At 38.1% G+C, this 18,686-nt stretch overlaps 1 protein-coding gene across 5 annotated transcripts in view; it reads right to left on the bottom strand.

The window, feature by feature from the left end:
- Window positions 1–18,686, bottom strand: part of TRAK1 (trafficking kinesin protein 1) — a 137,764-nt gene that overhangs the window by 13,076 nt on the left and 106,002 nt on the right. For 3 of the 5 annotated variants that reach the window (XM_086742856.1, XM_086742857.1, XM_086742858.1), the window contains 10 exons: window positions 15,870–15,970; window positions 14,944–15,052; window positions 13,606–13,684; window positions 13,064–13,194; window positions 12,446–12,520; window positions 11,076–11,213; window positions 9,330–9,406; window positions 7,247–7,483; window positions 5,956–6,272; window positions 1,452–1,667 (listed from right to left, as the gene is read on the bottom strand). In XM_086742856.1, coding sequence (XP_086598982.1) covers window positions 1,452–1,667; window positions 5,956–6,272; window positions 7,247–7,483; window positions 9,330–9,406; window positions 11,076–11,213; window positions 12,446–12,520; window positions 13,064–13,194; window positions 13,606–13,684; window positions 14,944–15,052; window positions 15,870–15,970 — 1,480 coding nt within the window. Of the gene's footprint in view, window positions 1–1,337; window positions 1,668–5,955; window positions 6,273–7,246; window positions 7,484–9,329; window positions 9,407–11,075; window positions 11,214–12,445; window positions 12,521–13,063; window positions 13,195–13,605; window positions 13,685–14,943; window positions 15,053–15,869; window positions 15,971–18,686 lie in introns of all 5 variants that reach the window. The other 2 variants (XM_086742853.1, XM_086742855.1) reach the window with 1 other exon arrangement.

Genomic DNA, 18,686 nt, shown 5'->3' with positions numbered 1-18,686 from the left:
GGAAGTGGCTGAGTCAGCACCCCTGAAGGTGCTTAACAGATATGGAGACATGATGCTTAGGGACATGGTTTAGTGGTGGACTTGGTAGTGTTAGGTTAACAGTTGGACTCAATGATAAGGGTCGTTTCCAAACTAAATTATTCTAAATGATTCTAAGTTTAATCTTAATACAACTGACTGCAAAGAGTAGCTTATATTCAACAGCTGAAAGCACCGAACTGCCATTTCAGTGAGAGCTGAGGATATCCTTCACTTCACAAAAATAACAGAAATACTATTGTCTAGCCCTGAGACAATCTAATCTTCCAAAGACAAATCAAATAATAAATTACGATCTATTCCAGAAAAAGGAGGGGAAAGGAAGTGTCCTCATTTACAGTAGCTATGTAAAAACAAGATACCTGAAGAAAAAGGAGTTCTGGCAGTTTTCCGATTCTGGACTAAATATAATTTTTTACCAATGGCAAATCTTAACAAAGACTATATAGCTTATTAAAACAAAACAAAATTTGCCCTCAAAAAACAACAACAGAAAAAGAAACCACACAACCTCAAAGCACAATTGTAATCTGAGAATCTGTAGCCTTGTGCAATAACAGACTGCAAACGTTAGTTCAGAGTATCTAATAACTTCTGCAGTACTGCATCACTTTAAAATGTTTATAGGAAGGATAGACTGTAACAGTATGGTGGAGAGGGAACGAGGGAAATGTCATTATTCTCTGCATAAAAATATTCTCTCTTTATCTCAAAGTGAATTTAAAAACAGCTAACTGTATCTGAGGTAAATGAATTAAACTTGCAGAATTTCCTTGTTTCATTTTCAAGGCACTTGCATTTCTTTCAGCAAAGGCAACTAAGATGCACCTTTTGTCATAATTTAGCCTTTGTTTTTTTCCCAAAGTACAAAAATCTAAAGCATGGCATCACCTCTTATGAACAGAAGAATATCTGCACTATAGGTATACAAAATATATATTGTCTATACATTATATACACTGAAGAGCGTGCACTAAATACACATACAAGTTGCATACGTGCCACAAAGGTTTGTGAACGAACCACTTCCTTTTAGCAGCCTTCTCTTATCAAAATAGAGTAAAATATTGACCACAGATGCTGTTACTGAAAAAAAAAGTCAAATTAAAGGATTATTAAAGAAAGGTTTTTTGAGCCAACGTTAGAATGGTTATGTTCTAACTACTGCACACATTAACGTGTAGATGCTACACACAAAGCAATACTATGGATGCTGTTCTGAAGAGATGTGAGAATGGCCCAGTAATCAAAATCCTGTAAAGATGTCAGTTTTACTGGACTTAATGAGTTTCCCTCACCAGACCCCTCATCATCGTCAGTCGCGGACTCCTGCACCTCCTCTGTGAAAGCCTGAGATTGGCGGGAGTTATTCTTGTTGTCTGAAACAGTCACTTGTGCTTGTGACCTCTCACCTGAGGTCTCTGTGTGCTGAACTGGCGTCGAGGTAGTTAGGCCCTTGTAAGAAATGTCACCTGTCTCATCTTCCTCATAGTCATTAAGGCAGTACACTTCATCCAGGTCCAGGTCCAGTGTCCTGAAGCCCTTAGTGACAACCCCAGGCCTTGGGTCCAGGATCCCACCCAGGTGAGGCTGAGCCAGCTGCTGCCAGTGGTGCAAAGTGGCAGAACCTTGAAAGGGAACACAAAGACAACCAAAATAAATCAGTAGTCTAAAAGGTAAATCAGGATCTAAAAGGTAGAAAAATCCACTTCATTTAACCAGAAGAATAAAGGTTTGGGAGCTCCAAACCTTTAACATTTCTGAGCTTAATATTTCCAGGCTTTAATATTTCTTGGAAGACAAGCTACAAGGCAAAACTGCTTCACCTAACTCTTCATCATTTCCAGAACAACACGAAACAAACTGATCACATAAGCACTTAGATAGGGAAAGTCTGGTGGTAAGATGTGGCATACTTGTACACACGCACATCCCTTTTCCATTTACATTACCTCCCTAAATTCACAGTATTAAGGAGGAGTAGAAAGAATTATCATGTAACAGTTTATCTGAGCACCATCACAGAAAGCTCTAAGAGGAACACACACCCCAGCATTAAGCTCACACTAAGAAAGGTGCTAGAATTTACTACCGGTGGCTAACAGGAGGGCAGCAGTCACACAGATTATATACAGACGAAAGCAATTTCAGCTTTCTACCATATATTAGAAAGCCATTTCAACTCCAGGCATGTGTAAGCAGGTAATACCTCTGACCTATACATCAAGCCTAAACATCCGTATGGCTGCTATGCTACAGGAAGTCAACTGCCACATAACTAAATGCTACTGTACCTGTAGCTTCGTCTTTGGCAGAAAAATGTTTTGAGTGAGGAAAGAGGCGCATTTTACAGAGAAAAGCATTCAAGACTCAGCGTTCAATAGGAGACAATGAGTCAGAAACAGTGATGTATCAGATTAAGTTGATATACACAATGAGATGGGCCCACTGAAATCAGGCGAGGATTTGACCGATTCCTCAAGTAGTGATCAAACACTGCTCACAAGGGCCTAAGTTTTCCTCTATGTCCACCAATCATTACTGTGCCATAATGTGTAACTTATAACCATTGATTTCAAATTCTATGACCCAAAACATCTTCATTTTCATCTCTGCCAGCTCAAATCAGACCATTTTTTGCTGTCTTTTTCCTATCCCCTCTCGGCAAAGCAGAATATTGACTCAGTCAATAAGGTGGCATACAAACGAATTTAAAGATCAACAACACTCAATACGTTGCACAGTATATGTAAAAATCTAAACTATTGTAATAACTAGAGAAGGGATGGCTCTTACACACGTTATTTTGCATCTGAGAAAAATCCTATGGAATGAGAAAAAACTAATTTCACAATAAGGATATTGCATTACAGTAAGCTTGTAAATAGGAAGTGAACAGGGAAAATGTTCTTCTGTAGAATGTCTGGGATCAGTAAGTAGCCTTTTAATTGTCTATCTCACCTTTTAAAATCTGTAATTTTTAGCTCAGAATAATTGGATCTGCTAGGTTACTTTGGATAATGGTGCTATTTTTTTTTTTTAATAATTTTTGAGGGACTAAAGAGTATGTAAACTGATTGGCACCCCTGAGGCTCAAGAAGTAGAAATTATTACAACCCCAAAGCAGATAAATGAAGAAAACATCCCTGTATAACTTGTAATTATTCCTGAATGGTCACAAAGGTAAAGTGTTTTTCCTTCTACATGAAGGAAATACTCCAGAATGTAGAGAAGTGCCAGATATTGTGAAGTCTCAAGGAAAGAGTAGAGCTTTGCAGTATGACAATATCTTCAAAAGTTACAGGAAAAAAAAACAGATATAAAAACTTTCTGCACAGTATGCAAGTATAAAATCTTGTTGTTAATTAACTTCTATATGCAAACTTCTGAAGATGTAATCTTCTTCACCTTAAAGCTCACCAAAATTCATACTCAGAAAAACTCTGCAGACTATAAGCATTAAACTGACAACATTCGTATCTTTTCTACGGAAATATATTCACCAGAGGATCTGTATTTTGAGCTTCAACATTTCTGTTGACACTGCATGTTATTAGTTTCTTTTGGAAAATGGAAATCAAAGTGGCCTAAGCTTCATCACAAAAGGAAGAGTTTCTCCCTACCTGTTACTTTAATCTTGATCTCAAAATGTGTAAAAGGGAGCTTTAAGTTTTCCATACAGAAAATTAACACTAACACAGAAAGCAATGCAACAGTTGTCAACTGCCTTATGATTTTTAAAAAAATACTAAAAAAAAAAAAGCACCAAATCGAAGGAGAGAATATGACACCTCGGCCTATATTAAGCCCCAGGCTCATACTGGACAGTTTTGTAAATTATGCTATCAGAAAAAGCTGGCATGAGGGAATTAGTGTTCATGCTGAAGTGACAAGAAATTTGAAAGCAAAATAAAGTATATGAATAGAGTTTCTTTTTCTACGGCTGATATCTGTACCATCACATGTATAGTATGGGGGTCAGAGAAAACTTGGAAGCTGCAATGTGTTGCTGCCACAATTGCAACAAAGTGAGTGAAGAGATAATCTGTCAAAGGTTCCAGTTTTTTTTTACAGGACATGGGGAGTGCTTTTTTGTGCTTATGGTACAGCAAGCTGCAGATGCACAGTTTAAAACAAAAACCAAAACCAAACCCAACCCAAAAACCCACCAGACTGTAACTAAAGCAAGTCAAATCAAGCAATCATTCCATTCTACTCAAATAAAATGGATTTTGGTTTTGGTTTTTTTAAAGGTGCAAAAGAAGAAGATTCATTTATTAGTATTTCTGTCATCCTATTTATTTTACTGTGGGATTTAAAAGATTGCTTTAAAGGAACAGAAGCCACTAAACTGAAATGTATTATAGAAATGATTTTTTCTTTCCCCATTTCATGGCATGAGCACCCTTAGGAAAACAGTAAGAAAAACCAAAGGCACAACTACTGACAACAGTCTGCAGGTACGGCAGACTATTTCGGCCCCATAGCTTGAAAGTACCCATGAAAAACACTTGGCAAAGAAACTAAGGTGAAGTGAGGAACAGAATCATAAACATGTATTTCATAAAAGATAACAAATACTAAACTTATTAAACAATCAGACACAAACATACTACAAATGAGATGTAACATCAAATATAAGTAGTACTTTAAAAGGTGCAATAATTTTGAGGAAAAAAGTGACCACAATGAACAAAACCAGGAAAAAAAACCCAGACAGATAGAAAGATGATGAAGACTTCAAGAGTTTATTGGAAGAAAAAAGCAGATATAATGGGATGGTGACAGAAATCTAATACAGTGGTAGCAACCAGTAACTGAAACAAAGCTGGATCATTCCTTTCCTCAAGAATTTTTATGACCATTTAAAAGCAGCCATGAAAAACTACTAAAATCTGCTAAACAGTATGGACTTGTGTGCTATGGTTACAGTTTCATTTGAATGGGTAGATACGGCACATCACTTTCTTCAGGACACCAGAAGGGTTATTTCTGCTTATAGATGAAATAAATTTGTTCTAAAGAGATGGAAAAAGGAACTTTTGCAATTAGAACACACATAGAAAATGTAATGTAACACCATGGTTCTGTTAAAGGAAGAGAGAGAGAGAGAGAGAGAGAGAGAGAGAAGCTAAAGCTAATTTATGTAACTAGCATATCTGTGAAGCACTATAGGAAAAGTTTAAAATCTGAAGGAATTTACTCAACTTAAACTTCCAGTAACAACCTGAAAGGACTGAAGAAAGCCAGGCAGACTATACTGTATGCGCTCTGTCAGCTTTGTTCGACAGACTACAGAAATGCACTTCACTCTGAAATAAAGCTCTAGCCCTGACTACCATCTACCCATCTCCTGCCTTCTTCTGAGACAATATATGGAGGAAATTTGACTTAAAAAAACCCCACCTCATTTCACACATGAAACCAAAGCCACAGAGGCTCATGTGTGGCCAAAGAGCCAATTAAAGTCCATAGGTAATTTTTAATCACAAAACCAGTCCTATTAGACCAACTGGACTATTTGAAGTAGGTAAGGGTCTTTCCAGACACTAATTTGCAGAATTTACATTTGATGAACTAATAGTCTTACTGTTTAGATTTCAGATACTCAACCATCTTCCTTTTCTAAGCATGAAATAGCAGCACTAGGATTTAGGTTAGAGGTAAGGCTGCACTGCTGATGTATGTGTGGCCTGTAACATTTACTTTACTGCTGTGGCTGGGATTGCTTCCTAACACTTTTAAGGCTTGAGGAAAAATGTAATAATTAAAAGATTTCAAACCAACAGCGTGGATTACTGTGTCTAAAGTAAAAAGAATATGTATTGCAAAGATTTCCTGCTTTCTGGTGATGGATAAGAGACCACAGAGAGTCACTAAGAAGAACAGATAAGGGCCGAGGCCCTTTTTTATCACCTTCTAGTGGTTTCACAATCTGAAGCTTTTCTGGCAGGTAGGAGCGACTGCTGATTGACATTCCTGAATATCCAGTGAACTCGGAAAATCTGGAGTGAGTTCCCAGCGACATGATGCTCTCTGTGGGGGTAACGGAACCACTATGTAGTTCACCCTTTTCTGCCAGTTCCCGCAACTTCCTTTCCTGCTCTTCTTCGAAGAACTTCCGCTCCGAGAGGTAATTCTCCCGCCTGAGGGACAACCGACGAAGGGCAGTCTCTAGGTCACTGGAGCCTGGAGTCCCTGGAGTTCCAGGCTTCTTCATCCTGTCTTCATTTCTAAAACATAACAGAGGACATTGACACAAAAAAAAAAAAAAAAAAAAAAAAGAGGGGAGGGAGAAAAAAAGAGAAAAAAATCATTTCTCAGATATGCTTAAAGCTTCCACATGATAGTTTTGAGACATTCACCAACACCTTTAAATTACTACGTCTGGGAACAACTTGCTACTCGTCCAGAGAGTTCAAAGGCAAACATCAGTATTTTCTTTCCCTATCATACTAAAATCTTTTTGAATCCTAGCTCCTGCCTGGAAACTCATCATTGGAAAAGCTGTGCTTTACTTAAGAGCTTCCTCCTACAAGGATATGAGAGATGCCTACTTGCTGTGGGTCTCTTACCATTATACAAACTCAAGTAAGCAGACCACATCTTAAAAGGCTAATGCTGCAAGAGTACCATGAGTCACAAGAGTATATTATGCTGACAAATATTCATTGTTCTGAGATATTAAGTCATTTTTACTGGAAAGTATACACAGCATAGTGTGGAGCTGTACTAGGGGAAGAGAAATAGCTAGAAGAGCAAAGTTCTGATTGGTTTCATTTACAAGTTTTCACACTAGGTAACCTACATGCACACACTCTATTTATTTATTTTTAAGATTAAAAGAGCTAGCGGTAGTTGCAACTTAGATCAGAACTCACTGGCATTAGTGTAAAATGGTGAAAATATAATTTGTTTTAAGCGTTGACCCACAGCTGCAAAGACAAAAGGTGGTTTTATATCATCTGGTGCTGCTGCATCACAGAGCAGGTGCAAGTTGCAGATACTGATACACAGTACTTTCAAAAAGCTTTCCTTTTTAAATAAACTTAAGTGCTCAAGAACTGTATGCACAAAATAAAGTAACTTTTGAAGGTGCATATCACTGTGTTAACTGCACAACGTAAGACAAAAAGAGGAAAGCAGAAACACTTTGCCTTTATGTCTGAAACAAAACAGAAGCACAGTCCAGTGCTACAGTACTGACCCGTTGTCAGAGGATTCTGTCTCTAGGATGATGCTATTGGTCTTGTTGTCTATCATAATGTTAGAGATGTCTCCCCCATAGAAACTGGAACGTGGAGTGCTGACACAGCTAGACATGACTGAGTTCATAGCAGAGGACTGGTTAGAGCCTGGGATATTCATTGGTGACGGAGTCATGGATCTCTGCTTGACAACTTGGTTGACATTTCTCACCGTCTCGAAGACCCGCTTCTGATGACTATTAAGACATACACACAGTTAATAATCATACAGTGCCTTCTTACCCAAAGAAGGAACAGAGAAACAGGTAACAGCTTGTTAACTTCCTATTTACAGCTCCACCAACCACCTTGTCTCTATAGTTTCTGTAAAGTAGTATGCATAGGGCCCCAGACTCACTATGGTCTGGCAATTACATTAAATCCATCAACATAATATTTCCATCATATATTAATTAAAAATTCCTTAAATATTAAGAAAAATTAAGTGAAAGAGCATTTTAGTACATCAGCTAAAAACCCCTTAAAGCCATTGTGAGGAAATGAGTATTCAAAAAACAAAATTGATCTCCATACAGTTCTTAATGATGAACTGACTAATCAATTTTAAAAGAGAATCTCAATTTACTGAATATCTCTATGCAAGCAAGTCTTGTATCTTCTCTTTTTGAAAACAATTTCCAATTCCCTTAAATAATTAAAAAAAAAAAAAAAAGAAATATTGGACCAAGAGCCTAGAGAGAGGCTGCCAAGGCTGGAAACCTCATTCTTGACCTACTTCTACAGCTTCTACAAAACCACAACAGCAGCTCATTCTTTATCACCATTGTCCTGATATCATAACAAACATTGTTCATCTGCTCCAAGATTAAGATTAGATGACATTTCAGCAGAAATTTCTTAGCAAGATAAACTTGCTCTACATCATGCCACAAAAGCACCTTTGCTGCTTTGTTTTACAGTTCAACAATGGCTGAACACAAGAACAGTGCATCAATTCCAGCTTCAAGGTAACACTGGCAGGGTCTAACAACAACAGCATGCCTTACACTACTTAACATCATTCAAATTTCCTTCCTTCTGTTCACAAATGCTCAACAATTGCAATCTTTGTGTGTGGGGTCCAAGACTATAATTGTGTATCTTTAAGAGACTGAATCTAAGAGCCTCTATCAAGAAATGAACCCACAGAGGTTACACTTACTACTGATGAGCAAATAAATAAAACTAAGACATGCCATGAAACAAAAAACCCAACCAACCAAAAAAAAAAGTATCTTTTTATGTACAGCAATATAAAAGACATGCTAAAGAAGTTAAACTATCCTTAAGATAGACTAGTCCGGAAGGAGAAAAGGATTCTGTGGGGTTTGAGCATGCTCACATCTTTCTGATCTTACAATTTCTCTAATAAACATTTCACTCTGTCAAAGCCTCATTTACAGTTCTTGGCTCATGCTCAGAGAAGGTTTGTGTCAAGTTTTTTGTAACTATACTTAGAAAGTTTCTGGAAAGTGGCTACAGTACTTTCTCTGATTGTCCTTTCTTTGTAAACTCTGTTTCTCTAACAGACACACTAAATAGGAACAACTTGTTTCAAATTAACCAGTCCATGCTTCCTACAAATAGGTGTACAGATAAGCCTACTGGAGTACACCTGCAACTGGTGTCAGTAAGGCCATTTCTGCCAAGCTGTATCTATCTATAGCTTTTGGACTTAAATTGTTTCAAACCACCCTCTGGTTTAATTCAAGAGAACTGTAGCACAGGTGTAATGGGCACCACAGTGTAAGTACTCAACCACTCTGAATCTCTTTCTGCACTGATGTTCTCTCTATAAAAATTGCATTAGATCAATAATTACCTCGTAACTTCTGTTTTAACACCTGAAGAGAGAACCCAAGGAACTGAACTCATCCCCCAATAACCAGACAATGTTTACCTATCTCTATCATTCACACTCTGCTAGAAATATTTCTAAATCCCCAGCTCAATTATTTCCTGTCTTTTTCTCTCTGATCAAATAATAATTAACTTCAGATATAATCAATCAATCAATTAGGAATCAATTCTTCTCAGTCGTACGCCAAATCAGGAGAGTCAGGTTCATCTAAATGCAGTTCTTTCCTCATTGACCCTTCTATCTCTGCTGCCAAAGAATCCTGTTAAAAATAAGCACAAAAGAAAAACAAATATCACAGTATTAACAGGTTGTAATTACTGAAAATAGTTAAATACTTATACAAAATAATTAATAACTAATAAGCAGTCATTCCAGAAAAAAATAAAGATTTAAAAATTAAAATTTACTGGAAAGTTGGAAGACCAATGAATACATCTAAATCACTGACAAATTATTGCTTAGCTTCATATTGCTACAGTACTTACCATCCGAAGATGTAACATCTGCCAAAGATTCTAAAAAAACATCACAGGCAACAACAGAATTCAGGTGCTCCAGCTTCCCAGACTATATTCCCTACTCAGTGACCACCCACCTTTCATATGTAAAGTTTTGCTTAATTTGTTTTCATTTAAAATAAACAGAAAACACTCTTCCCTTTCACAACATTATCCACCCACCCTCCAAAAAGACATTTTTTGGCATAGAGCATTATATACTTCCTCTATATGGTTAAAGTTGACAGGCTATCAATTTTGCACTGATGGTCTGTAAGTTTTACTACCTAAACGTAGTTAAGTGGAGGGTCTAAGTGTCAAACACTCACAAATCTAGATGATCTTTGGTTCCATGATTCAACATTTCAAAATCATTTTCATACAGAACACACAAACCTATCTCAGCACAAGCATACTTTTTGCAGATTTCAACTGTATTTGTGCAAGTACAACTTGTATCATTAAATGTCTGCACTTTAAATTGGCCTGTGTTCAGCCTCAGGAGGGAACACAAAAGGGCAAGCTAAGCTTTTGTTGACAATTTACTTCTTGTAAGCACAAATATAATCTGTGTTCTTCCTCAGCAGTTAAGACGAGACATAGCTAAAGACGAGGAGGGTCAGATTCTGCTACTTAATTACATTGATGTAACTCAAAAGAAACTCTACTGACGTCACTGCCCTCAGAAGTAATGGAATCATTCTAAAGGTACACAGGGAAGCACAGCCAAGCATTGAATGTACCTAGACAATCTTATTCACTTTTTTTTTTTCTCATTTGATTGAGGGTACTGCATATTTCCCATGCTTTAAATGTACAACATCATAATCAAATGAAACTAGGTAAACAAAGTTGGTAACACCAGAGACACAGCCATAACTGATGTTGCCATAATACATATTAGCAACAAATATTGTTTTAATGAACCATTGAATTTTCCGTGACCCTAAACCAAGAATATATATATGTACTATATTCAAGTACTGAATAACTAGAATGTACATCATAAGCAACTAGAAGGATGCCATGCCAGGAAACCATTAGTTATGTTATCAGGAAGTCACATCTCCAAGGATATTGAAGAAAAACAGGAAGCTCCCACAGGAAATCAGCCACCACAGCACAGGAGATGCATAACAAAGATGTATAGAACTGTGTAATAACCTGATAATGCCACCCATGATTCACAGCCAGCTGCAGGTTGTATACAATACTGTAGTAAAACCAAGTAACTGTACAGCACCACTGTTACAGAACCAGATATGCAAAACTGATTGCCCGGGTATCCTTTAACACTATATAAATACACATTTCACCTATGCTCATGTCTGGCCTAACACCCCATCCTTGAAGCTGTAAGTCAGATTTAAACATATGTCCATTGGTTGGTTGTTTTTTGGTGTGTGCAGTTTTCTTCTTAAATCTGCTTACCATAGGGAAGAGACCAAGAGAGTGGTACCGACGTGATATGGCATTTGGCATAGTCTTGTTCCTAAGGTTTTTCAGCTCTTCTTGCGCCTCATGAAGCATTTCCATGCATTCTGCATACTTGTCTTCCAGCTCCCGCAACTGCAACATACAGAAAACAGTCCAAGACCTTATGGGCTGCTCTTTCATCACAAAAAGCCTGCAAATTCTTTTCACACTGGTAAAGGATAATGACATAGGGAAAAATATGCCACTTTAAAGGAAAATAACTCTGAAGAGTTAATACGATTGAAAATAATAAATAACACGGATCAGTAACAGAAATGGCCAGGGGGCAGGAACTACTTGTTCCATTTCCTATCCTATGTATCTACATGAAGCCACTGTCACAGAGAAGATACAGAGCTAAAAGTATCTTTATAAGTACTTATAAAGATACTTATAAAGTACTTTATAAGTACTTCAAAAGTATCAGGTATAGTGCCTAATTAGTACCACGAAGACCACAGGACAGCACAGGAAAAGGACTCAGGAATTTTAAAACCAAGACTTACATACATACATAAACATATACACACACATATAACCTCCAATAGCCCATGATCATGCCTTATTTTTAGCTTGGCTTTCTCAGGAAACACATCCTACATAATCTCTCTGCCTGCAGATGTCTGTGTACCCTCATAGTTTTTGAGTTCATCAGCCATTTCAACCAAGTTTGGCTAAGGGGTAGAAGTCTGAAATACCATATTCCGACAAGTTTCATAAAAATAAGCTACTTGGCTTAGAAAGAGATCCTGTTAATTTATTTCACAAGAAAGGGATGGAGAAGCATGAGCTCAATCTTTGTGAAACGCCACAGACACGAAAGGCTTATTAGCAGAAAAAGTTTCTGTGGGCACTCCCACCTTCAACACCAAGTACGCCAAATGCAAGACACATCATAAGGGGATCAAGCTTTTTTAATTCTATTTCATCCATTTTGCTCATGTGAACGTAGCACCCAGAAGACAGCTGGCAATCCTGGACTGTCTTCAGTTTATTTGCTGAACAAATATAGTAGAAATGAGCTCTTCCATGTTATCTCACTATTCAAAAGAGGCTTAAACTACTAACTTAGAGAAGTCAACCTCTAAAGGGGTTCCTATGTAGCCCATAAGTCTCAGTTTTTCAAAATGTGTTCCAGTTGAAGAAGAAGAGCGTAGGAAGGAAAAGGTTTTGAACTCTACCAGGAACATAAATGTTCCTTCATTCCATATACATAGGGAAAATAATTTAATACTTCCAATCCAGCTTAGACTAAAATTCCTATGGTAAAGTGAACAGCCATTGCCCTACTACTAAAGTACTGTAATACAAAGTAATGTACTCACCTCTGCTGTGAGCTGTCTCTGGGCATCTTTAGCTGCTCCCAAATGCTGGACCAGTTCTTCATTTTCAACTGCACACTGAAATACACCCAAAAATGTTAGAAATACTATGATGTTTCATCCTGTGATGATATTTGTATCCTATACTACAGTTAAGTAGGAAAATTCTAACTTTTTTCAGGACTCTCTCTGCAGCAGTATTAGTCTACATGCTAGTTTAAAAACATTTAAACAACACTTTAAAATATTAACACAAGGACACCCAGCATCAGTTTGTGCCCTGCTAAATGAAGCTCCAAGATCCTAAAACTAATGAGTATGTGCCAACTGAAATACTTGTACTGACATTCTTGTCTTACCGAAGTCATTAGGTTTAGTGCAGAATTTCACATCCAATATTTGAAATAAATTTAAGTATTGTATTTGATATATCATTTATGCATCTTTTAATAATTTGATGCTCTCTAGTCAAGCATGCTAGATATTAAATATCAAACAAGGTCACTCAAATCAAGAGAGTGGAAAATTTCCTTTAAGATCTAGTATACAAAGGATTGTAACTCCTCTTCCAGCTACAACAGTAGCAAATCACAACAGTAGTCTTGCAACTGAATTCCTTACAGCTTTTGCCTTTTTCTGCAGATCGACTATCTGAGAGAGAAGATGGGTGATTTCTTCCTGCTGCCGGGCAGCATCTTCGGTTTTCTTTGCTAACTCTTCGGAGATATTGGCAATCTGGATGTTTGCATCCCCTTTAAGATAAGGGATTATAATTAACATTACAAACTCAGAAGTAGAAAAGTAAGCAGAAAGATGCTCTTTCAGAACATCACTTGATCCAGCAGAATCCTTCCCCAATACACAGCAAAATATTTTTGAGAAACCGGAAAGACACAAAGTGCTCATGCAGCACAGGAGACTGTACTTTCCCTTAACAGCAACATTTTCTATGCAAAACTATTTTGTAACTGAGAAAGATTTAGCTTACAGCCAGAATTTTCTGCTGTGAAATTTCAGACAGAAATTTCTTCCTCACAACCATTTACATAAGTAAAATAAATACAATAGAAAAACATGACTGACCGATCTGACTCAGTTGTCTTTTTTTTTTTTTTTTCAACTGAACAACCTCACACGAGACGGGAAAAGAAATAAGGACATACTTAGCTCTTTTACACAGTCATTGACAAGCTGTTGTTCCTTCTCTTCATAAGTAATTGTTTCAGTCTTCAGCTGACAGGCCTGTTCAAGAAACCCACATCAAATATGCTACATTAGCACATTTGTTCTTTGTCAGTCTGTTGCTGCATTTCCATCTGCTTCAGAAAGACAAGCTTTTCTAATCACTCCTCCGGGAAGACAGCGAAAAAACTAGTTTTTGCCTGCCCTCCCTCATGTTCTGGAAAAAGAGGCTAGGTGAACATTCAGTAGAGACACTACTGTATGGAGAAACTTGCATCATTATCATCATATCCCCACTAGATGTCACTTGCATATTTTGCAGTTAATATAAAAAAAAAGTCCCGAACATACAAAAGACTAGAATGCAGAGCTTGATCTGGTCACCTGTACAAAGCTAGGTATCGTCACAAACTAATTAAAAGCTTGGTTTATATAACTGAATTAAGCATTCAAGTATTTAAAAAACATTCAGATAGCATTTGAAGAGTTCTGGCACTGTAACTTTATATCCCACATAAAACCTTAGTGCTACCTCCCTTCCCTGCTTTGTCTTTTCTGCTCTGATTCTAGGAGTGCCAAGAGGAGTGTGGCTACACCCAGTTGGTTCTGTCTGGCACCACCTCGGTGGGTCTGTAATCTATTCCCAATGCTGGGGACATGCACAGACACCCACAGACTCCATTTGTAGAGAGATGCGTAGCTCAGAGCTTTCAGATTTGGCTCCATCCTGTGCCTTGCTGGCACATATTGCATCTCCCTGGAAGGGAAGTCAGTGCTACGTGGGGTTCTATCAGCTCTCGATGCAGTGGCCTTCTCAGCTTTAACCCTACCTTTATTATTCTCAGACTATCTCATCTTCCCTGTGGAATTTCTCAGTGAGGCGTGCAGCACTGTCCGTTACACAATTTCTTGTCCAAAGATGTGACACCACATATTTGCAACGGGTCTCACATTTGCAGCACAAAATTGTAACGATACTCTGTTTTTCTATATTTATTCTTAGTTCAAAAGTATTTCTTCTGCTATATTCTGCTACATGTTTCAGGACATGGTTTAGGCATGGTGGTGTTAGGTTGCCCGTGCTCCTGCACAATTCTTTTGGCAAGGAAATTGCTTTGCATGTATCTTCATGTAGTTTCCATGTTCCAGCCTTTCCTTCATTTAGAAGTAAAAAGGATGGTGATTAAGCAACTACAAAGAGATCTGTGTCACATATACTCTTAATTAGACTCAACTTTTAATACACACTTCTCAGTACCTGTTTTCTGACATTTAAATGAATGACTGTATTAAGCAAAACACAAAGGGAGCAGTTTTACCTCAGATCTAAGCACAACATTCTCCTCTTCAAGGTCCTTGAGTTTCTTTTGAAGAGAATCCAAATGAAAGTAGTTCTGGACGGAGGAGGAAGATTCATTCCTCTTCAGCCTTGTAACAAAAACAACAGTTTAAACTCATTTTAACCTGTATTATGGTCAATCTCACAGGAGAACAGACTGAACAGAGGTCTCAAAACCAGTCAGAGCCACATAAAATACAGCTTCTTCATGCCAGTACGTTTGGGCAGCAATGTCTTTGCAGTGATTTTTAAAAGAGAACACTTAAATTTATTTAATATTCCCCACACTTCCTATGGAAAGGTTATTCAGCCACGACTATGAGAAAGGAAATCATCCTACTACAGGGAGCAACGTGTTTAATCAGGAGTTTCCTGATTAATGCTGCACATGCTTCACCAGAATGCAGTAATAATGTTGCAAGCAAGGGCAGACAGCCCCTCAGAGCCTGTGATGCTCTTCAGCCAGCTAACTGCCTGGAATCCACGCTATAAGCCATGCTTTATTTCCTTCCCTCTGCTTGGAACTTTTCCATAGTGCCCTCAGGTCCTCCAAGCACAAAGGTCACACACGTAGCACGTTCCAGCACAGCGTGCAAAGATACATGGTGTAGTGGGGTACCGCGAGTGTCTGCTTCACCACCACTGTGACCTAGTTCCTGCGAAAGTTCCAGCGCTGTGTCAGCAGCCTCCCTATGTACTTTCTCTTCCTGACTCCTGTTGGCATCAGTATAGCCAGCTGGTCCAAAGCAAATCCTTCCAGTCGGTGCCATGCACCAAGTTCACAGTCCCATTTACAGTTCCAGCCAATACAGGGATCATTCTACTGCTTTTCAAAGCTATCAAATTGTCTGAACTACTCCTACTTAGTACCAGACGAAGGTTCAGCGTTGTAGATCAATAACTTACGGGGTGGAACAGATGGATTCCGGCTCACTTTCTTCAGCAGCACTGGTATAGAACTGGAGCAGCTCATCTTTCATGGAGAGCTCATGCCGCAACTGAGAAACCTGCACAAAGAAATAGCTTGCAGATCAGTAAGCTGCTTTTCTAGGCACAGTATTAGGTAAATCCACTATATATTAGTTAGTTATTGACAATCCAAGCATCATCTTCAGACTACAACAAGAGGCCAAAACTGGAACAGACCAATTACTTTACTTCTTAGAAAGAAGGAACAGGGTACCTTCTAAATTTGCCATTAAATGTTCTTTTTTTTTCAGAAGTTCAAAAATGCAATTATCCACTGCTATTAAAGAAGGTGAAAAGAAACATGTCTAGGATGAGCAATCCTGATTCACTATTGCATTAGTCTGGATTCACATCCACAGAAATGGATATATTGCAATAATACTGCAAGAAATCAATGTGGCACAATCAAGACAAACAACACTTTCTTCTCCATTTTATGTGATAACTGTCACCATCTGTCCTGGATATAGACCTTGCAAACCTCAGATGCAGACATTTCTTCCTCTCCAAGAGACTTTAGACAGAATTACTGAAGTGCTTGTGTACTAAGGTTACATTTGGGACTCGGTTCTGTCTGTTGCACTGCAGAACATTCCCACACAGTGGTAAACTGCCATTTTGAGGTTGCTGCAACAGTAGAGGCTGCAGTCAGTTTCCGGGTGTAGTTTGGGTTTTTGATTACTCCGAAACATGAGTCTAGTAAAGCAGTATGTGGGAGTCCCATACTCAGCACATATATGTATCAAAAAGGAACAAAATATCAAAATTGGGTGGTTAAGATACCCTGTAATTGTAAGCTCCACAAACTTAACCTTCGTTAATTCATATTGTGATTCTTAAAAAAAGGGTTGAAAGCCCAATTACACAGTAGCATTCACACCACTTCATAGCTGCAATTTAAGACCTCAGTGGCAAGAGATTAATTTTTTTTTTCCTTTCATAGCTCTTAATAGCATAAATGATCAGACAGATACATTCCCTTCCACTTGCACTGCAAGACTTGGCCCTCAGTTTTCACTTTCCAATGCACAAATTGCTGAGTACATTTGTTTTTGTTAGACTTCTACTTTTTGTATTGTAGGCATATTTATATTTGTAGTTATGACTGGCAAAAAAACCCCAGAGAATATCAATAAAATAGATTTAAGCTGTATTTTCATCAAACAAAAAACAGACTCAATGCAATAAAGTACTTAAATTGTGCAAAATTTTTAGCAAACAAGGTCATTTTCTGTACTAAGGCTATTCTGTGTAAGCAGTAAGGCACCAAGTTCTCCCGAGATACTGGTTCTAAAATGCAAGGAGGAAAAAAACCCCAACAAAGCACGTTTCAGAAAACCATGAAGGAAAATCTGTGCATTAATTTTGGGAGGTTCACTTTCCCCATTTCAGGAAGAGCTAAAGAGCTGAGCCAAAAATACCTGTTTACTTCCCTCCAGCACATTATGGCTCAGCCTCTTTAAGTAGCAAGGATTCAGATATTGTCAGTGGGTAGGCACTAGATCATCTCCAGCTTTTGTTACCCTTTCTTCTCTATGAATTAAAAAGACTGAGGATACTATTTTTCCTGATGTTTCCAATCATTCAAATTCTCCAAAAGGGGGTGAACAGCCAGAAAGGGTGACATTTTATGGGAACAAGACCAGAAGCAATGGGCACAAACTGAAACATGGTAGGTTCCCCTTGAACATCAGGACCAACTTTTTTATTGTGAGGGTGACTGAGCACTGGCAGCACTGGCTGTCCAGAGAGGTTGTGGAGTCTCCATCTTTGGAGATATTCAAACACTGCCTGGACTGGACGTGGGCGACTGCTTGAACAATGGAGTTCGGACAACATGACCTCCAGAGGTCACTTCCAACCTCAACCATACTGTGAAATGTGAAAAAAACCTCAGTGCAGTAACTTCCAACTTCCTTGTCTCACAAGGGCTGAAGACCCTGCTGCCCACAAGTGACAAAGCTCATAAGCTGTCACTATGCTTGGTTACCAAGACTTCATCTGTTCAGGCTTTTAATTCACTCCATTGCCCTGAAAGCTTCACTCAGTTTCAGAACTATATCGTGAAACAGCTGCACCTATCTTAGAAATAATTTAAGGTAGAAGATAAAAGGATCCTCACATGGAGCACAACAGTTTAGGATATGGGACACAGCTTGCAGGAATAATCCTTACTGAATCATGAACAACCATTTCAAGAGTTCAGCTGATTGTTTTCCTGACTGACAGCAGCTAAATGCTTAACAGGCTGGAATTACTCACTTAAAATGAAGACACCAATTACACTGTATGTAAATAACATGCATGCAAGTACCAATCCAAAGAGCATTTCTATCTTTCCAACATTACCTTCTACTCTAATAGACCAGAAACAATGTTCCCTTTTTAAAGTCATCATTCCAGATTATAATTCAGCTTTTGTTTTCCTCTCACATTATACAGAACAAAATCAAATCTGAAAAAGAGTTTAAAAGCAGCTATCACCAAAACACAAACTCTGATATGCGGCCTGGAACTAGAACATCAGGACTAGAGGGCTGTGTTTGAGGTAGTGTTATTTGAGGACTGACACTGTGTTTGAAGCACTGCCTTTTTAGCTTTAGAAACACATGACAAAATCTAAAGAGGAAAAACAAGTGTAAACTGAGAAATTTAGAAAGATTAGGAGAAGTTAAAACCTAATGACCTACTCCATTTCAGACACAGTTCACATTGTGACAGTTTATGTTGCTTTGATACTGAGCTCTAATTTCA

This window comes from Chlamydotis macqueenii, chromosome 2, assembly GCF_036417535.1.
Source record: "Chlamydotis macqueenii isolate bChlMac1 chromosome 2, bChlMac1.mat, whole genome shotgun sequence".
Classification (NCBI taxonomy): domain Eukaryota; kingdom Metazoa; phylum Chordata; class Aves; order Otidiformes; family Otididae; genus Chlamydotis; species Chlamydotis macqueenii.
This window is presented reverse-complemented; position numbering and strand designations above follow the sequence as displayed.